Source organism: Hyperoodon ampullatus (assembly GCF_949752795.1).
Source record: "Hyperoodon ampullatus genome assembly, chromosome: 11".
In the NCBI taxonomy this organism is placed as follows: Eukaryota; Metazoa; Chordata; class Mammalia; order Artiodactyla; family Ziphiidae; genus Hyperoodon; species Hyperoodon ampullatus.
The window spans coordinates 58642546-58663967 of record NC_136924.1 but is presented as its reverse complement, the minus strand read 5'-3'; the positions used below and the strand labels follow the sequence as shown (position 1 = coordinate 58663967).

The following is a 21422-nucleotide window of genomic DNA, read 5'->3' as shown; positions in this document are numbered from 1 at the left end:
TGGTTCCCCACCCAAGAGTGTGCTCTCTCCATCTGACTCTCCTTCACTTTGGCCCCAGGAACAGAATTGGGGGAGGTCAGGGCCTAGTAGAATTTCCTTTTGATACCTGTGTCAGTCTGGCAGCTGAGGCTATAATGGATGGGCAAGAGGCCAGGCTGATGGCCAGCACCATGTGGCTCGTGCCCAGGGCCAGATTGGGGCGGAATGTAGTGGGCTGGGTGCCCAGGCACTCCACCCTCCAAAATGCCACACAATCTGTGAGTGGAAAGAGACAGAAAGAGGGACCCAGATACATACAGACAAGGACACCCCCTGAGACCAGACTAAGCCAGTCTCTGCCCCCATCCTGGCCCCTCAACAGCTGCTCCCTCCCCCATAACTCTGACCCAGGCACAAAGGGAAGTTGCCCTGAAATGGCAGGAGGGAGGCCAACCAGTTTTTTCAAGTATGAAGAGCCCAAACTTACACAACAGGAATTAGGGGTTTGGCGGTGCAACCAGAAAAGAGGAGGATGATTCCTCAATTAGAAGAGGGGCTGAGACTTGGGGGGGTCTTTTTCAATGCATTTTTATGTGCACTAATTAACATGCAAATGTTATGCACAGTGAGTGCAGATGAACATCTATTGTCTTTGTAATCCCAACCTGCTGCTAATGGTATTTATACACAAACACACACACATACCCACACACACACACACTCTTTATTTTATCTATGATTGGCTCCTCTGTTCCTCCCAATGCCTGAATTTCTGAATCTTCTCCTTTAAGAGCAAGTCTGGAGCAACAGAAAGATGGCCAGGAAGGCCTAGCTCCACAGTACAAGGAATGGCTTTCTGGAGGCTGGGAAGTATTTCAGACCATGTATGTCCAGAAGCAGAACAACTTCCTCCACCCAGCCTCAGCCCCACACCTGCTCCTTCCACTAAGGTCCCCATCTCAAGGAGGAACTCCCATCCACCAAGCCAAGAACCTGGGATCAGCCATGACTCTTCCTTCTCCCTGGGTTCAGGAGAGAACTAGGGAGTCTGTTGCACTCATTGATTTAAGTGACAATTCTTTTAAGCTAAAAGCTAACTTTTTTAGAGTCACACATCCATAGGCATCAAAATGACTTGCCTCCCTCTCCTTCACTCCCAAAACCTGCCCATGCTACCTCCTAAAGAACTCTTGAGCCTACCCACTTGACTCCATTCTCTCTAGCAGATGAGAAGCAGCTCTCAGCAAGATGACTCACTTAGAGGGAAACTGAAAAACGTGGTCCAGCTGTGTGTCCAAGAAAAAGAAGGAAAGAGATTCTGATAAACACATAGCAGGCCCTGCTTCACCTGGCATTCAAGATTCTTCACACCCTGGCTTAAACTTAGCTTTCACACTTGATACCATTTACCTTTCAAACTTTATACCATTACCCAGGTATGGCTATTAGTCAGCTTTGCTGCCAGAACAACCAATTCCAAAATCTCAGTGGCTTGTGGCAACAAAGATTGATCTCTGACTTACATATATGCAGACCAAGGGCAGCACTTCTCATTTGGGGACACAGGCAGAAGGAGAACCCTCATGTGGAATATGCCCATTTTAGTGGCAGAGAGAAACAAGAAAGTGTAAATTCACATGCTCAGACATGACATGAGTCACATCTGTTCACAACCCATTGGCCAAAACACGAAAAATGATGGAGTCCAAAATCAATGAAATGAGACATATACTCCTTCCACAGGAGACACTGCAAGTTACATGGCAATGGGCAGAGGAGAAAGTAAATAATTTCAAACAATAGGTCAATCTAATACAACAGTCATCTTCCATCTGGAGTACATGACAGACATTACTGATTAATCCTAGCACTCTTTCCTCAGAATCCTCCTCAACACAACATTTCAGGCAGTCATTATCAATAATCTGAGTTTGGGGAAAAAAATGTTGAGATTGATGTGCTGTTCTTATATGACTTTCTAGGCTCCAGTAAATTTTACACATTCCCACCGCTGCATCTTTGCTTCAGCCTGGCATAAGCTTATCCTTCCCAGACCCTGTCCTGTTAAACTATCCAATCCCTCCCTCAAATATCTATACTGTATACTCATTCTTTCAACAAAATTTATTGAATACCTAGCATAGTACCTGACACATCTATTTGCTGAATTAATCTGTTTAACATCACCTTGCACATAAATGTTCAGTGAACACCGTCCCCTGAATAACAGCACTGTTCCTTAGAACAAAGGGTGTTAGTATTCCATAACAGGAGTTTCTGGGGTGGTAATACGGTGTACTGACTAGCTGTGCTTGAATCCTGATTCTACCACTTACTAGTTGGATGACCCCAGGTAACTCTCTTAATTGTCTGTGCCTCAATTTTCATCATATGTAAAATGGGGTTGATAATAAGGCCTACTATATAAGACTGTTGTATTAAATGGAAAAATCCTTAGCATAGTTTAAACACATGGTAAACACCCAGTAAATGGAAGTTGTTATTATTTTTAGCTCCAGCTGAGACTGAGTAGGGGGAGCAGATGCCCAAGCCTTTATTCTGGGTGGAAGACAAAAACCAAGAACAACTGAGACTTGGGTCCCTGAACAGGCCTCACTCTGAACCCACCCCCAGGGCCTTGAGCCATCTCTGCAACCACCAGCTTGTTCCGTAACTCATAAATCCTGACTAATGACACAGACATGTCACCTTAATGTTTGTGAAGTCCAGTGACTTACTGTTAAGTGCTTGGAGATCTTCAGATAAAAGGCACCCAAGGGCAGGCACCAGCCACCCTATTCAGTCATAAAAGCAAAATACTACCCCAAAACTTGGAAAAGGCAGAGGCTCCGAAACAACGCAGCAGAGAATTAAAGCAGGCACCCAGGAAGATCAAATCAATCTTCAGACTGTAATCCCTAATACGGAGACAGAAAGAGAGATCATTTTGAATGCCTCAGACTACTTGGAGGGTCCAGAGCAGGTAGGGGGAGCAGGATGCCCAAGTCTTTAATGTGACTCGGGGGGGTGTGGGAGGAATGTGAATCTTTCACCTCTTCTAAACAAAAGCACATGGATTGTTATCCTAATTAATTTAAACCAGTTAAGAAGCTTGGGCAAACTAGCCCCACAAGTGCCTTGTCTCTGAATTGTGACCCGTCCTGAATTATGCCAGGTTCCCTTTTCAACTTGATTCTTCTCACTTCAGCTTCCCCCCTCCTCTCCCCACACCACCACGTCAGACAATGGATCCTCCTCCTGGACCTAGAGGCCATTCCAGGGATGCCCAGGCCAGGACTGTGAGTACTGGCAGACCCCTGGCAGTGAAACCTCCAAGTTGGAAAAAAAACGGTCAGCGGTGCACACAACAGTTTTTACAGGGGCTGTCCCTGAGGTTGAAGCAAAGGAGAACCTGCTACCACAGCTCTTATACAGTTTCGTATCCCCTAAATGGGACGTAGCTGTGATGTAGGGGCGAGAGCACTTGGAGTCGTGCAATCCTACCATCTCATAGCTTTGATACTTTAGACCGGTTCCGTAACCGTTCTGGGCTTTAGTTTTTTCATCTGTAAAGGGTGGATAACAAAACTGCCTACCTCGCAGGTTGGTGTTAAAAGTAAACTGGAGTCCGTACCCAAACTCCTTCGGCCCTCTCTGAAGTATTACCGTGAGGGCATTAGAGCCGTAACTCCTCCCCACCGCCCAACCACGCACGGTACCAACCAGTAGTCGCCACTCATATAGCCTGCCCCCTCGCAAGGAATCTTGGGCCGTGAAGTCCTTTGCTGGCCACACCCTCATTTGCTGCCGCGGAAGTGAGAACTACGCCTCCCAGGATGCGGCGGTGACGCAGCTATTACGGCCGCCCTCTACTCCGCCCCCCTTGCGCACAGCCTCCTGGCACATGTAGTCCCAGATCTGCTCAAGCTCACTGGCAAAAAACGCGCGGAGGAACCACAAACCCCAGAAGCCCTCGCGCCCACCCCTCTCCCTCCCCCTCTCGGAGCCGAGTGCTGTTTTTGTTGTTGGTGAAAGGTGAGGGGACAGCTGATCCGTCTGTGGGGTAAGAAACTTGGCCTAATTTGGGGGCGATCTTATGGGGGATCCCCCACTTCCCAGTCTGTGAAAGGATAATCTAAGGGAACCGTAGAAGGGGGAAGCAGGAGCGTTTGGGTGTTAACACTTTCCGTACTGGAGAAGCCACCTCGCTGTTTCGGGAGTTCTTGGTCTCAAGGGGGCCCTGATCAGGGGCTGCCCCCTGACTGTTCTCGCCTCCCTCTCAGTCCTTCTCTATAAAGCTTGATAGACCTAAGGGAGTTGTGAGGGAGGCTTAAGTCTGCTCGTTCTCGGCCCGGCAAGACTTGACCCCACAAACCTTCCCTTACCCCTAATCCCCCAAACCGCCAGCTCCCGCGCCCCGCCACCAATCCAAAGTCCTTTACCACGCTGAATCCCTTGGCGGGGGGGAAGCTTCCAAGGTGTAGAGTGTCAAAGAACTCTAGAGCCCTACAGCGTGGGGGGGATGGGGACACCCCCCTCCCTGCCCCATGCAAACACCTGAATCTGGCTACACATAAACACCTTAGTTGCCCAGAGCTCTCATTCAGGCCTGGGGGATATTTCCAGCTTTTTTGAATTTTGTTTGTGGGGAATAGTTGGGGTCCCCAGGACAATGTCTTTGAGGACAGTTCACCCCCTCTTAGAAAGCCAGAAGAATTGTATTTGGAAAAAAAACATGGACTAGTTTTAACTAGGGATTTTTCAGAGAGATGAAAATTCAGAGAAACTTCTTGTCGTCAATTCAGTCTCTATTTTGGAGGGAGAAGTAGCTCCTTTTGGTAGAGCTGACCCACCTTCCCTTCTTTACTGATTTTCTGTCCTCTTTTAAAGTCCCTACCCACCTGGCTTCAGCCTGGTGTGGGTTTGTGTATGTTTGGGGGCGTGCACATGACTAGTGGCCATGGTTGATTGGACGTGCATTACTGTGACTGACACAGGACAAAGCTCAGTGGGCTGGAGATGAGATGGGCCATCTCACAGCCCTGGGCTTAGGAGTTCTCTTGACTGTTGTTATCTTTCCTCACCCTAGCCTCATATTTTCCATTGAACTCTCCCCACCTAACTTGGAACACTTCGTCTTAATCCCATCCTATAGCATGCCTCCAACTACCAATCCAAGCAGATGGAAGGGTTCAGGCACTTAGAATTGAGGCTAAGGGAAGCAGAGAAAGTGGGGGGGGGGGGAGGAATACTAGCGATGGATTAACGAACCGTCAAACCAGTAGGTTTCTAGCCCTGCACCTGGCAAGACCTGAAGAGAAGAATATGAGGTTCTTTTTGAACCATTTCTCCTTCTCTCAACATTATGTGTACATTTCCCTTCCCAGGGCCCCTTACTTCCAGGCTGTCCCTACCCGGGGGTGGGGCTTTCCTGGCTCCAGGCCCCCACATTCCATCTCCCCGCAGCACCACGTTCCTGCTGAGTGTTTCACTCCACCCTTTGAAGCAGCCGCCTCCAGAATTCTTGACTTCCTGGAGGAATGAGTGAGGAACAGAACCTATCTTTCCTTTTATCGTCCCTTTCGCTTTGTCTCTTGGATGAGAGTGCGGGCTTTTTTTTTTTTTTTTGCTCGTGGCGGAAGACAGCTGAGAGACGGGGAGAGAGGGTGAGAGTTCAGGGGCTTGAAGATTGGTCTCTTCGTACCCCCAGCCGTATTCCAGCTCCAAAGACTCACTCGTTACTTTCAGAGAGAGTTGCTGTTTTCAGGTGTCCTAAGTCATTCCTGGGTATAGCTGGAGTGGGCAAGGAGGCCTGCTCAGAATGAAGGGGCCCCCCGCCTCAGTTGGATGTTGAATTCAAGAGCCAGAATATGTAGGGGATGGGGTGGGGAGATGGAGGCTGAAGAATTTGGAAAGGTCAAGGCTATTAAGAGATGGAAAAGGAGGGACTACAGGAGGCCGAGCCTGGGAGACTGAGGCTTGGTCAGTGGGGCTGTGAAAAGGGAGCAGAAATTAGAGAGCTCTTACCTCTAGGGAGAGTCTGTGACTCAGAGGGTACAGTGTGAGCCGGGATGGGTACTGACCCAGAAGGCCAGACCTATGCCCTAGAGACTAAGATTGATACCTTTAAAGGGTCCTGTAACCCTCAGGGGCTGGAAACCAGATACGCCTCCATCTCCAGGAGCAGGGGCTGTGGGTGGGGACAGAGTTGGGGGGCAGAGAGGCGGAGGGGGAGAGACTTCAGGATATTCAATCTTCGTTTCATAGGAGGGCAGCCATCTCAGGGCCAGAATGGAAGAATCATCGCTAAGCCGGGCACCATCCCGGGGTGGAGTCAACTTTCTGAATGTAGCCCGGACCTACGTCCCCAACACCAAGGTGGAGTGTCACTACACGCTCCCCCCAGGCACTGTGCCCAGCGCCAGCGACTGGATTGGCATCTTCAAGGTATCCCTGGACCCCCTTTTGGCTCAGGCTTACGGGCCATGGGTTGTCTGGAATAAGGGGAATGATTTGCTTTCTGAATTCTCAACCTCATGATGATAGAGAGGAAGGGAGAAAGATGTCACAGATGACAAGGCCATGTGTGTAAGCAAAGCCCATCTCCCCATCTTAGCCTTGCTCTCCCCTGACACACTAGCATCCCCCCACTTTCCCTGTCTCTCAGCATCCTTGCCACTGCAACACCATCCTACCCACCCCTGGTTCAATCCCTCAGCCTTTTCCACCTTCCGGAGCTGGTAGTTGCATCACTATACCCCTCTCCCACCGTGGGCTTTGACAGGTGGAGGCTGCCTGTGTCCGGGATTACCACACGTTTGTGTGGTCTTCGGTGCCTGAAAGTGCAACTGATGGTTCCCCCATCCATGCCAGTGTCCAGTTCCAAGGTACAAGGGAAGAGGGAAAACCGCGAGGGAGGAGTCAAGGGGATGGAGGTTTGGAAGAGGGTAGTGGCCTCAGCAGATACAGAACCATGGGATTTTCAAAGAATCAGGGATTCAGACAAGAAAGGAACTGTAAAAGGGCCGCTAGTCCTGCCTCTTACCAAAAAAGGAGGAACTCTTCTTGTGGGACTAGGGGTTAGGGAAGAGGGAAAAGTGGCTTCATATATTAACAAGAAGATGGTCATTAGATTTTAAAAGACCCAGGTTCAAATCTCAGCTCTAATTACTTACAAGCTGTTTGACCTTGGGCAAATTACTTACCCTCTCTGTGTCTGTTATCTTAGCAGTAAAAGGGGATGCCTGGCTTACAGGGACAATATGAACATTTTAAATGATACAGATAAAGCTGTTAGCAAAGTGCCTGGTACGTAATGGGTACTCAAAAAATGATAACTAGCGGGCTTCCCTGGTGGCACAGTGGTTGAGAGTCCGCCTGCCGATGCAGGGGACACGGGTTCGTGCCCCGGTGCGGGAAGATCCCACATGCCGCGGAGCAGCTGGGCCCGTGAGCCATGGCCGCTGAGCCTGCGTGTCCGGAGCCTGTGCTCCACGACGGGAGAGGCCACAACAGTGAGAGGCCCACGTACTGCAAAAAAAAAAAAAAAAAAAAAAATGGTAACTAGCATTGTTGTTGTTTTTGTTGTTATTATTAAGGAGGGTAGGTTTGGGAAAGAGAGGAAAGAGAAGGCCAGGCAGAAAGGAGGGAGAAGAGTATCCCAGGGATCAGAAATAGCCTGTGGGAGGTGGAGAGGAGAGAAAACAGTCTATAGAACAGGTAACAAGGGGCTGGGGCCAAAGACAATGGATAATAAGACACATCAAGGGGAAGGGGAACCTGCTGAGCACTTGAGGGCCTGGGATCATATTGGGGTCCTGGGTCTGTACTTCTTCCCACAGCCAGCTACCTGCCCAAACCCGGAGCCCAGCTCTACCAGTTCCGGTATGTGAACCGCCAGGGCCGGGTGTGTGGGCAGAGCCCCCCTTTCCAGTTCCGAGAGCCACGGCCCATGGATGAACTGGTGACCCTGGAGGAGACTGACGGCGGCTCTGACATCCTGCTGGTTGTTCCCAAGGCAACTGTGCTGCAGGTGAGAGCAGAGCAACAGAGCTGCTCCCGGGCGAGGGCGCCGGAGGATAGCATTGCAAGGGGCCCCTTCCCGCTTCACCCTCCCCTCGCTGTAGCTTCAACTGCAGACCTCACTGGGAGTTATACAAAGCCTTGCCTACAGGAAAGTCTCAATCTGACACAGACAGACACGAACACATAGGGTAGGAAAGCAAGCCACCCACAGGCCAAAGTCACTCAATATTTCCTAAGAATTTTTTGAGCCTTCCTTCTCCAGGAGCCTTCCCTAGGCACTAGAGGAAGATGCAAAGGGTAGAGGGAGGCCACGCGGGGAAGGAACACTGCAAGGAAGGGGAGGATGAGACCCGCTTCCAGGGCAAGTGAGGAGTGAGAGCAGATCAGTAGGGCCCCAGACCTGTGCAGCCACTACCCACATGTGGCTCTTAAGCACTTGAAATGTGAGTGGTCTAAAATTGAGGTGTTCTGTATGGATAAAATACACACCGGATTTGAAGACTTAGTATTTAAAAAAAGAATGTAGGGAACTCCCTGGCAGTGTACTGGTTAGGACTCCACACTCTCACTGCCAAGGACCTGGGTTCACACAAGCTGCGTGGCACAGCCAAAACACACACACACACACACACACACAAAGAATGTAAAAGATCTCAGTAATTGTTTATGTTGATTACATATTGAATTGATAACATTTTGGATTGACTGGGTTAGATAAATGAATTCCATCTGCTTCTTACTAATTTTCTTAAGTGTCTACTAGAAAATTTTAAATTATTTATGTAGCTTGTATTATTTTTCTGTTGGACCAAATAGAGAAGAATTAGGGAGTGGAGGCAGATGTTAGCAAGAAAGACTTCCTGAAGGAAGGTGAAGGACAGGACTAGGTGGGGAGGAAGTACATTCCCCAGACAAGAGGACAGGCCTGAGGAAAGCTCAGCAGGTGGGAATGAGTAGTTTGTGATTTACACAAACTCCTGCCCTATGGAACCCTCTAAACATATGGAATCAATACAAGAATAGGAAGATGTTTATATCTTACATAAGTCAGAGGTGGGTGATCTCCTACCCGTGTTCTGTTTTTACATTCATTGTTCTCATTTAAACCTTAAAACAACCCAGGCTGAGGGATCACATTACATATGAAGAGAGAGACTCAGAGAAGTTAAGTAACTTGTTCAAAGTCACCTAGCTAGTAAAAATTGTACTGGAGATTTAAACCCACATCTGTCTGACTCCAGAACAGATAGGGTAAAATTAGGGGAACCATCCCCTTTGTCTGTGTGGATTGAGAAAGACTTCTGCCAGACAAGGGGTTCCTGCAATTGCTGGGCAAAGGAGGGACCAGGCCTCAGCAGGGAAAAGATAAGAGGGGTGGGCAGTTCGGCGTGCCGGGAGCTGGTGTGTCTGATGGGTGGTGGGCAGGGTTCAGTAGCACACCAGGCCTCCCCTGACTCGCCTCTTTATAGCCTGTACTGATGTAACTTCCCAGCCCTGACGTGCATCTGCAGAGCGGTGGGGATGGGACCTTGGAATGGGCGCTTCACAGGCAGACTCCCCTTCTCATCCCGTCCCCTGTAGAACCAGCTGGATGAGAGCCAGCAAGAGAGGAATGACCTGATGCAGCTGAAGCTGCAGCTGGAGGGGCAGGTGACAGAGCTGAGGAGACGAGTACAGGAGCTCGAGACGGCTCTGGCATCCACCAGGCAGGAGCATGTGGCGCTGGAGGAGCAGTACAAGGTGGGAACAGGGCTGCTGCGGGGAGGGGGCTGCCTGCTCACCTGGGGTCCAAAATCTGAACCCAGTGAAGACAGTAAAGGGGAGACATCAGTGGGCTGTTAAGATGGTGCTGGCATCTAAGATATAGGTTTAGGGGGTCACAAGTAGTGTTAAACTGGATATGATGGGAGACACGTCTCAAATTTGTAGTGAGACTCAGTTCTCTGAACACAGGAGTGCTGAGTTAGGGTGGAGGTGGCCGTCTTCACCGGGAAGGTTTCTTCTTCAAGGAAGGTGACTGGGTAGAAGGGTGGATAGTCAAACTTAGGAATTCTCCTAAGCCTTTACTGCACTCTTTGAGAGATGAATCTCAGCTTCCCTCTTCTTCTTGGGGAACCTTAATTCCAGGGGCTTTCCCGGTCCCACGGGGAGCTCACGGAAGAGAGGGATGTCCTGAGCCGGCAACAGGGAGACCACGTGGCCCGCATCCTGGAGCTGGAAGATGACATCCAGACTATCAGTGAGAAGGTGCTGACGAAAGAGGTGGAGCTGGACAGGTGAGGAGACCCCTCTATCCCCATTACTTCTCTTTGCTTCCTGTGACCCTCGAACCCCAGCCTCCCATGTCAGGTAGGCAAGACCTGCTCTCCATCTCACATGGTTTCTCTTTCTCTTCTCAACCTCACTCAGGGTATTCCAATTACTGGGTGTAATTTTTCTGCCAAGCTCGCTTCCATCTTACCTAACCTGTTCTGTATTCCTCACCTTCGGAAATAATCATCATTACCATTTATTGTGCAGCAAAGGCAAAGCAGGAGCTAGGAGTGGAGGATTTGGAAGAAGAGAATGGATAGGACGGTCCAGGCAAGATAAGAGAGGATGGATTTCAGATTTTACCTCAGCAAAGCATAAGATTAGACTCTGTTCTCACTATTAGGAAATCCCAGAAATGTTATGGGATCTCTGCCCTGAAAAAAAGGTACAAATCATAGAATCTTAGCATTGGGAGGAATGTAAAGTATTTAAGAGGGTACGTGAGGGAAGATCCTACCTCAGAAGGCAGCCTCTTTCAATATCAGACAGCTGTCATTTTTGTATCTGTTGTGTTGTATTTACCCTCCTATAACTTTCATTCCTTGGTCCTGGTTTAGACCTCTGGAGCCACAGAGAATAAATTTCTTTCTTCTGCCAGACAACTACTCTTTCTACCAAATGGCACGAATATTGACCACCTCCCATGCCTGTCCTTCAGATTTTCACCAGGAGAAACACTTCTTTCATCAAATGACATAATTAAGTTTCTTTCATTCAGTACTGGTAGATTCAATATTTTTAGAAAAACTCTTTAAAGGAAAGAGGCATGCTATCAAGACCCAGAGTAAAAAGTGAGTTGATCACTAAGGCTTCTTCAGTCCAGGGTATGTTAGCCTTGCCCTAGGGAGATACTAAATGTCTAGGTTCTAAATCATGGAATAGAAAAATTGGGATCAAACCGAGCATCTGGAAAAGATCACGGACTGTGTAGACCAGGGGTCAGCAAACTGTGACCCACATGCCAAATCTAGCCTGCCATGCACGTGGTTTATACAGCCCACAAGGTAAGAATGGTTTTGACAATTTTTAATGGTTGAAAAACAAAAGAAGAGTAATATTTTGTGACATGTGAAAATCATATGAAATTCAAATTCCAGTGTTCATAAATAAAGTTTTACTGGAACAGCCATACTCATTCATTTACATATTGTCCATGGCTGCTTCCACACTGCAGTGGCAGCGTTGAGAGGTTGCCACAGAAGTCCACATGGCCTGCAGAGCCTAAAATATTTACTGTCAGGCCCTTTACAAATAACATCTGCCGACTTCTAGATCAAAAGTTTGTCATCAATAATGACTGCCCCTTGTCTAGAAAAGACTGAATTCTGGTCTCTTGATTCAGTGCAAACAACTGGGAAGCCATCAGCAGAACTTCCCTTAAAGTGATACATAAAGAGAAAAGAGCAACTGTTTATTTCTATATTGTGCTCTAAAACTAGGAATCTTGGGTACTTGGGGCTTAGAACTGGATCATCTCGGTTTGGGGATTTGGGCATCCCAGAGAGAAGTGGAGGTCTGGGCTAGAGGAGCCCCAACAGAAGGGCTCAAGACAGAAGTCTGAGTCTTTGTTCCTTCTCTGGTGACCAGTCGGCCTTCTGACATTGCATCCACCACTCACAGGGTTAGAGACACGGTGAAGGCCCTGACTCGGGAACAAGAGAAGCTCCTTGGGCAGCTGAAGGAAGTGCAGGCAGACAAGGAGCAAAGCGAGGTAAGGGCTCAGAGTTGGTTTGCTTTCTCAATTATCCATCCAGTGCTTTACTATAAATTTACTTTTATAAATTCAAATGCATAACATTTACTTATAAAGCAATGAAAGCAATTAGATAATTTTGATGGATACCAGACTTGGAAATTGGAGGTTATGGATGACTGTTTTGTCAGCCTCAGCAGCTAATATGTTTCTGTATTGTGTCGTGGTTGTACAGTATTGAGAACACCTTGAGTCTCACGCACAAGCAGGTGCAAATGATAATTTTTAAGCTTCTACCTTGAGATCTCAGTTTGCTCTCCACGTCAATAGAAAATACAATTGAAACTTTATTCTGAGCTTTGCACAAAAATGAATTAACCTGGAAGCACATATCAGTGCTTGATGATCTCCAGTGTGCTAACTTGTGAGTTTGTGCATTATTTTTCAACATAATTTTTCATAATTTGGAAGAAGTTGAAATCAAATATTTCAGCTTCTAAATGGCTTCATCAGAACCCTAGGCTTCTATGGGAGATGGTCTGAAAACCATTTGTTCAGCAGTGAAGAGTAGGTAGAATTTGAGTGAACAGAGATGAGAGGGAGGCCATTCTAGGAACAGAGAAACACATGAGGGGCTTCCCTGGTGGCTCAGTGGTTAAGAATCCGCCTGCCAATGCAGGGGACACAGGTTCGAGACCTGGTCCGGGAGGATCCCATGTGCCACGGAGCACCTCAGCCTGTGTGCCACAACTACTGAGCCTGCGCTCTAGAGCCCGCAAGCCACAACTACTGAGCCCTCGCGCCACAGCTACTGAAGCCCGAGCGCCTAGAGCCCGTGCTCTGTAATGAGAAAAGCCACCGCAAGGAGAAGCCTGCGCACCACAAGGAAGAGTAGCCCCCGCTCACTGCAAGTAGAGAAAGCTCACGCGCAGCAGTGAAGACCCAATGCAGCCATAAATAAATAAATACATAAATAAAAAATAAATTCTAAAAAAAAAAAAAAAACATGAGCAAAGGCTTAGAGTCCAGGACACTCAGAGCAGTTGAATGTGTGGGTAAAGAGTTTGAGGTAAGGCCTAGGTCAGATTGTAGAGGTTCTTAAGTTTAGTCTTTATTCTGTAAGCAGTGAGAGGCATTGATGATTTTCAAGTGGGGGACACATACTTAAAGAATGTTCTTAAAGAAGATTAATCTGGGAATTCTGGTCCAGTGCAGTCCAGTGGTTAGGACCCTGCACTTTCACTGCTGAGGGCCTGGGTTCAGTCCCTGGTCAGGGAACTAAAATCCCACAAGCCACGTGGCGCGGCCAGGGGGAAAAAAGAAAAAAAGATTATTAATCTGATTGCCTTGTGGAAAATGAGCTAGTTGTGAGATTATTCAGTAGTCCAAGCAAGAAATGACCAGAGCCTGAGCTAATGTGGTCGTGGTAACAGTAGAAAAAGAGAAAATGGCTGTGAACAAGATGGAGGATGGAGAAGCGTCCATCCTGTGGGCCACGAGGGAGAGAACAGAACCACGTGTGGCACTGAGGTATCCAGCCCAAGTGACTTGAGAAGTAGTGCCATGGACAGAAACAAGAGTGGCAAGTACGGGGGTGGAGTGTGAGAGGCCTGCAGGACATCCAGATTGAGTTTTGATCGAAAAGGAAGAGCGGGGAAGCAGACATGGGGCAGGGGAAGACCCCAGGCTGTGCCACTGGAGACGGGTTGCTCAGGATTGTAACGCTTTTCACTGAGAACCCAGGAAGGGCTGGCCAGGGTTGAATGCCTGAGTTTGTGTTAAATCTGAGGAGTGGAACCTTGGCTTCTCTCATCACAGAGGCCCACCTCCATGGCCACCCCAAATATGTATCCCCTTTCCTTACCTGCTCTCTACTGCCCTCAGGCTGAGCTCCAGGTGGCACAGCAGGAGAACTGTCGCTTGAATCTGGAGCTGCAGGAGGCCAGGGGCCGGCAGGAGGAGCAGAGTGCTCAGGCCCAGCGACTGAAGGACAAGATGGCCCAGATGAAGGACACCCTCGGCCAGGCCCAGCAGCGGGTGGTGAGTGAAGCCCCTAGGCAACAGGGAGTGGAAAATGTTCCAGGGCTGGTTGTAGACAAGTAGGGGAGAAAGACATGGCTCAAGATTAAACAACCCAGTCCTGAGTCCTGATGTGGTGGGGGAGTGGAGGGAGCCTAGTTACCTTCCGGGCTCACAAATGACTCACTGGGAGCCCTGATTCCATCTCCTCCTTTCTCCTGAGGCTGAGCTGGAGCCCCTGAAGGAGCAGCTTCGAGGGGCCCAGGAGCTTGCAGCCTCAAGCCAGCAGAAAGCCGCCCTTCTGGGGGAGGAGCTGGCCAGCGCAGCGGGAGCCAGGGACCGCACCATAGCCGAGCTGCACCGCAGCCGCCTGGAAGTGGCTGGAGTCAACGGCAGGCTGGCTGAGCTCAGTCTGCACTTGAAGGAGGAAAAAAGCCAGTGGAGCAAGGAGCGGGCGGGGCTGCTGCAGAGTGTGGAGGTAGAGGGATGGGGGGCCCTACAGGCCCCTGGCTGCTACTGCCCTCACCCTCTGTGTGGTCAGATCCCCTGGGAGGAGAGAGACGGGGGTGAGAACCTTAGAGGACTTATGGGTGGGCAGAAGCTGTGAGGGAGGTACAGTCGCTGTCCAGGTGTGGCCCCTCCCTGAGCAGAGTGTCTAGATCCTGATCTCTGTAGCAGCTGTCTTGGTTACCATCTTGATTCAGAAACATTTACCGTCCTAGGCACCAGCCCTGCCATGATACCCATCCCTGATTAGCAAGGCGCCATGCTGTCAGGGACCTTCCTCCATTCGGGGGTACAGGGGATGAGGAAGGCAAGAAGGGGAAATCACTCCAAAATACTCAGTTAAATAAAGAAGAGACACAGTGAGGAATGGTGCTGTTGCCAGTGGCATCCCATTTCCTTTACGCTCCCGTTTTCCTTTTCGGTGTCTCCCAGGCCGAGAAGGACAAGATCCTAAAGCTGAGTGCAGAGATACTTCGACTGGAAAAGGCAGTACAGGAGGAGAAGACCCAGAACCAAGTGTTCAAGACTGAACTGGCCCAGGAAAAGGACTCTAGCCTGGTGAGGCGCCCGGCCACCTGAGAGGCCCGGGCCCGGGCCTTCTGAGGCATCAGTGCTGCTTCCCTCTGTCTTGGCTGTGGGCTCAGAAGTTCTAGGCACTCACTTCTCTGTTGGGCAGCATCCCACTTGCATGCCCCCCAGCCCTCGTTGGTTTGAAGCATGCCATGTCCCTTTCTGCTCTCGGCACACATTCTGGGCCCAGTAGGGATGACTTAGGAGAATTCTAGAGTGCCCCCTGCTATGACCAAGCCCTCTGCACCCCAGCCCAGAGGCAGTCATCCAGGTCCCCACTTGGGAGACAGAGACTAGGACTCAGCTGAGGCACCTGCGGCCAAGACAAGGGACTCGTGGAAGAAGAGTGTCGGGGCCTCCTGTGTGTCAGGGCAAGAGAGGAGTGAAGGCACGGAGAGTTGTGGTTCTAGATAGTTGCATCCAGGCCAGAGCCCAGGTTCTGGGAGGTACCTTCTAGGCTCCAGGTTCCCTCTGACCCTTTCTGCTCAGGTGCAGTTGTCAGAGAGTAGGCGGGAGCTGGTGGAGCTGCGGTCGGCCCTGCGCGTGCTCCAGAAGGAAAAGGAGCAGCTCCAGGAGGAGAAGCAGGTGAGAATCCATAACCCAGCCCCCTGGAGGCCCCAGCGGGGGACTTGAGGGCTGGAAACTTTGTATCTTCTTGTCACCTCTTGGCTTAGAAACTGGCATCTGTGAAGAGGGCCCCCGAGGCTAAAAATGGGACCATGGCTCCTCTTATTAGCTGCCTTGGCAGGACAGGGGAGGGTTGCTGGGGGAAGAAGGGGTGAAAGAGGGCTGGGGGCTGTGGGGGGAGGATCTGCCTTAAACTGCCCCCCCCTTTGGCAAAAGCGTCTAATCCTGAGGTGCTCAGAGTTCATCCTGGACGCAAGGGAAGGCCGTGCAGGGCTGCACGGTTCACATCTTCCCAGCCTCTCACACGTCTTTCCTCCCCACCTCCAGGAACTGCTAGAGTACATGAGAAAGCTGGAGGCCCGCCTGGAGAAGGTGGCAGACGAGAAGTGGAATGAGGACCCTGCCACAGAGGATGAGGAGGCCACTACAGGGCTGCGTCTGTACACCCCCAGTCTTGGGACACCTCTTCCCCGCTCCCCCTCCCTGTGTTGGGAAAGCTCCACGTGACCCCTCTGGGAGCTGCCTCTGCCCTCTGTGTTTTGCCTTTTTCCTTCCCAGACCCTGGCCCCTGATTAGCTTAACTGTATCCCTCATCCAGAGAAGCCAGAGCTGATCCGACCCTCTAACAATGCTTCCTTCTTTCTTCTCCGCCCTCTCCCTCACCTGCAGGCTGCCCAGCGGCTCTGACAGACTCAGAGGATGAGTCTCCAGAAGACATGAGGCTCCCGCCCTATGGTCTGTGTGAGCGTGGAGACCTGGGCTCCTCCCCTGCCACAGGGCCACGAGACGCTTCTCCCCTAGTTGTCATCAGCCAGCCGGCTCCCATCGCTCCCCACCTCTCAGGACCAGCTGAGGACAGTAGCTCTGACTCTGTGAGCACAGAGGGGAGATGGGGCAGGGGCAGGGATAAGAGGTAGGACCAACCCCAAGTGGCCCAGCCTCCAGAGCAGGGAGTCTTAGCCATACAGGGCTCTCTTTTCTCTTGGGGGAGAGCAGGCAGGCACAGGCTCTCTTCAGGGCCACCAAGTGGACACCAGTCTGACCCAGTAGCCTCAATGCTGCCAGCCGCTCGTCCCCACACCCGTTCTCTTCCTGTGCACCAGCCCTCATCAAAACACTTCTCCTGGGCTTCCCTGGTGGCACAGTGGTTGAGAGTCCGCCTGCCAATGCAGGGGACACGGGTTCGTGCCCCGGTCCGGGAAGATCCCACATGCCACGGAGCGGCTGGGCCCGTGAGCCATGGCCACTGAGCCTGCGCGTCTGGAGCCTGTGCTCCGCAACGGGAGAGGCCACAACAGTGAGAGGCCTGCATACCAAAAAAAAAAAAAAAAAAACCCACTTCTCCTGCTCCACTCTTACTACAACTCTCTGTTAACAGTCCAGGCCTAGACTTCCCTTACCTGTCCCAGTGTGCTGCTCCCCAGTCTGGGGACACTACCCCCAAACTCAACCCTATCCCTTTGGTGCCCAGGAGGCTGAAGATGAGAAATCAGTCCTGATGGCAGCTGTGAAGAGTGGTGGTGAGGAGGCCAACCTGCTGCTTCCGGAACTGGGCAATGCCTTCTATGACATGGCCGGGTGAGTGCCAAAGGGGGAGGACAGGAGGGAGGTGGGAGGATGCCCGTGGGTAGGGCATCCAGGTGAACAGTCCTCATGCCCTTCCCCCAACCTCCCTCTTCTTGGCCCCAACCAAGAAAAGAAGATACAGTTGTATTGACACAGAAAATGACCCACCACTCCAAATCACTGGTGCCTATCAGTGCACGTGCGCACTCAGAGGCCCTGCCTTTAACTGGCTTCTGTGTAGTTCTAGCAGCACCATCTTCCGTGGAGCCCAGATTGCCCTGCATCCCCTCTCTCCTGCCCCTACCCCTTCCCCAACCACCAGGTAAGTACCTAGGCTCTGTCAGGAATTGAAGAGTGGTGACCAAGGCCCCTTGAGACAGGAACAGAAAGAAGACTGGGGTCCAGCATCCATCTGGTCACCCCTTAGATGCTATCCCTCTTCCCTGACTTCCCTGGGGGACCCTTTGGGTGGGGAATTCAAGTATCAGATTGCCTCTCTACCTTCCCTTCCACAGTTCAAGAGGGGGAGGCAGGGGGGAAGAGAGATCTTATCATCCCGCCCCCCACTTTGCCTGGATGTGAGATGGGCTCAGGGCAGGGAGCGGGTGATGCTGTCATCCTTCCAGGCTGGAGCAGGAAGATGAAGGACGATGTCAGACTCATTTTCAGCCTCATTAGGCAGCAGACGGAGATGGAGTCAGGAGAGCAGGAGGTTGGGGGATGGGCTCTGTACTAGAGAAACCAGCAGGGACTAAAGAAAAGAGGGCATGGGGAGCTGGGAAACGAAGGCTTCCAGTATTGCGGGGAGAAGGATACTATGAGAGGCTAGCAGAGAGAACTGCCAGGTTGCTGCGTTAGGAACAGGGTCATCTGGGAGCCCACATGTGTGGGTCCCTCTCCCTGAGGTCCAAAAGCCAAGAAGGCAGTGGAGCACACTGACCTTCTCCTTTCTCCTCTGTCTCTCTTTAGTGGCTTTGCGGTGGGTCCCTTGTCAGAGGCCAGCACTGGGGGCCCTACCACCCCCCCATGGAAGGAGTGTCCTATTTGTAAGGAGAGCTTCCCAGCCGAGAGCGATAAGGATGCCCTGGAGGACCACGTGGATGGACACTTCTTTTTCAGCACCCAGGACCCCTTCACCTTTGAATGACCCCACCCCCTCACCCCCAGTACACACACAAATACACACTTACACACATGCACACACTCATGCATAGACGTACACTTAGGTTTCATGCCTCTTTTCCAACACACTCGGCTCCATGATATTCTGTTGCCTGAGACCCGCTCCTGTGTGATTTCATCCGAAGATCTCCAACTTCATCCTCTCCTACCTGGCTCTTCTGTCCAGGAAGGGGTTCCTTCTTGGAAGCAGTGGCTGAATTTACTCCCTGAAAGTGGTTTTGGAGGAACCCGGATGGAGGAGGCCTTCTCCAGGGGGAATCAAATCACCCCTTCCTGGCCCTGGTTGCTTCTGTCACTCCCACCAGCCACTACACCACCACCACATACACACACACTCACACACTCACACTCTCTGATGCCCCGAAGCCAATTCCTGGGGCACCCCACCCTCTCTTGTTCGGGGTCTGCGTTTGTTTACCTGAGTTTTCCCTGGGGCCTGGACTGACATCATGACCTCTTCAGGTCTCTACGAGTTCTGAACTTCCCTGGTTCCTCCTTCTTTTGCCCCACTGCCTTTCATACCCCAGCCCAGCCTTTTCTATACCATTAGATATTAAGTTTGGATGTTTCTTTTGTATTTTTGAGGTTTTCTGTACTCTATCTCCTGTCCCTCCCTACCACCACCCCCCAGGGTCCTCACATGGAAAGAAATGATGCGTTTGTGCCTTCTGTGAGGGATGGGAGAACAAATGGTCCCAGGTGTCCCCACTTGCCAGCCCTCCCTCCCTCTCCAGGTGCCCCCTCAGCAATAAGAGCTTCCCCCCCATATCCCTCTCCCTACCTGTAGCTGGACAAATATATTTATATGATATGTATAACTATTCTAATAAAATGTGTTCTTATCATGAGGTGTGGCTGGATCAGAGAAGGTCAAGACCTCTGGCTGTTAGACCTTAGTGGAGGCAAGAAGGAGGGAGGGAGGAAGAGACCCCCACCACCCCCACCGCTGCCTTGGGGAGGAGGCTGTCGGTATTTTCCCATCTTGCCCCCCACCCCGGTGTGCTGGCCACCAGTGGGAAGAGAGGAGGGAGGAACCTTTGTCTCAGGTGGGGTCTGGCTTGGGGCACACTGCAGTGTGGGAGGGAGCAAACTGAAGGAGAGGGAAGGGTTTAGTCCCAGGGGTGGGGCAGTGAGGGACCTTGGATGGGCCAAGGTGAGTGCCTTGGGAGTGGGGGGAGGTTTCCACCACTGAGACCTTCACTCTCCAAAGCAGCCTTCACTGTACTTTGAGCCAAAGGACAGACATTACTCCTATGAAGAGGGCACACCTTTGAGTATCCGCTTCGTAAGAAATGTCCTAAACCTCCTACCTCTAGAGATTATTTGAATTCCTCCCAGCCCTGCCTCTCTCCCTCTGTTGCCATCCTCACACACCCATATGTACACGCAGACTCCACAATCACAAAAACACATTCATCCACTCTAGCCAGCTTCACAGACTAGGCAGACACACACACAGCATCACAAAGCATGCATTAAGGACCCACGTGCTCACCGAGACTCTCAGCAATGCCGGGCATTAACCGTGCCTACAGCCCCCTGGCTTCCATCCCAATAGCTCCCTTATCAGCCACCCCCATTCCCTGCAGGGCCTGTGGGTGGGCCACCCCCACCGTCCCCTCACTCCATCCACCTGAAACCCTCCTGCCCACCCCCCTTCCAGCCCCACCTGGGTGACATCTTACATCCTTCCTTCTTCCCTCACGTTGCTGTCTCCTAGCAACCCCATCTCGTTCCCTGAATCCCTTCCAAGGAAATTAGAGATAATGGATCTCTCCTCTTTCCATCTCAACTCCTCTTTATTGATCCTACTCTAATGAAAGTTAATTATAACAATGATTTAATTAATAGAATCCCTCTCTTCCTTTATTGCTTCCCGTATTAAGACTATTAATAAATACGAGCCGGGCTGACAGAGGCATCCATCACCGGCCTGGGATGCCCCCCATCCCTCCTTTTTCCCTCCCCCTTATCCCCTCCCCCTCTTGGCCTGTAAACTTGCCGGGGTAGCGGGGGTTAATCAGAGAGGAATTATGAGCCAACATCCCCAGCAGGAGGTGCATTTAATGAAATCGCGTGTGATTTATGTCTGGGGGAGGTTGGGGAGGGAAGAATCTGGAACCCAGACATCCTGCTTCTAGAAGGGTGCCCCCGCTAGTGCAGAAGAGGAGGAAGGGCGACAGAAAGAGGGACCCAGGGCCTTTACTGCCATCCCACATCCCCTGCAAAGCTGCACACACACCGGCAGGAGCCACACGGGTAGCTGCACAAGGCCATTGACACAGACACTGCCAGACTAAAAGCACTTACGACGACTGCAGCGTAAGTTTTGTTCTTTCCCACCTCCAAAACTGCATGGGTCATTTTCACCTCTTTCCTTTCCCCCCAGCCCAGTTCTGCCTCACTTTCCCAAACCTGTTCCACACTCCCCTCCTCCACGAAGTCCCCCAGTCCCTCACTGGCCCCCTTAACCTGGGTATCTAGAGTTTCCAATCCCTCCTTTCTGCCCTTCGTATGTCTTCAGGTGTGCAGTTGGCACCTCAGACTAGGAGTTCCCCAGAAATGTAGAGCCATTTCTCTTTGTCACTTACGATTTGTCTACCCCAGGGTCCAGTGCATGGCCCCAACACGGGGAGTTCAGGGGAGAGTAACTGACTGCATGGGCAGGGAGGGAAGACAGCTGGGTTCCAATTGGAGTCCTTTCTCCTACTCACCATGCGGTATTTGGCAACTCAGCCTTCCTACTGTATCCCTCCTGTAAGGGATCGTCTCTCTCCCTCTGCTTCCCAGTATTCTTGCAGAAAGTGATGGACCTGAATGGGCTCAGACCAGGTAGCAGCAGATAGGAACTCAGGTGTCAGTATTCGGTGAGAGATGAATGAATCCAAACATCACTCCCCACTTACAGAACCACAATGGCTGCCTATTACCTACAGGAATG

General features: G+C 51.0%; 1 protein-coding gene across 2 annotated transcripts; it reads left to right on the top strand.

Annotated features, from left to right (window-relative positions):
- Window positions 1-6270: 6270 nt before the first annotated feature.
- On the top strand, window positions 6271-18577 carry CALCOCO1 (calcium binding and coiled-coil domain 1; the record flags this gene model as incomplete). 2 transcript variants are annotated; one of them, XM_079716007.1, is made up of 14 exons in its annotated part: window positions 6271-6426; window positions 6764-6866; window positions 7821-8011; window positions 9586-9744; window positions 10132-10280; window positions 11938-12028; window positions 13895-14050; window positions 14253-14507; window positions 14969-15094; window positions 15596-15691; window positions 16061-16169; window positions 16403-16605; window positions 17205-17311; window positions 18269-18577. In XM_079716007.1, 14 exons carry the CDS (start codon window positions 6271-6273, stop codon window positions 18444-18446), a joined length of 2079 nt encoding a protein of 692 aa, XP_079572133.1. In that variant the 3' UTR covers window positions 18447-18577. The 2 variants fall into 2 exon arrangements, with proteins under 2 accessions (XP_079572133.1, XP_079572134.1); XM_079716008.1 differs by lacking the exon at window positions 13895-14050 and having other exon boundaries at window positions 7920-8011.
- Window positions 18578-21422: the final 2845 nt, after the last annotated feature.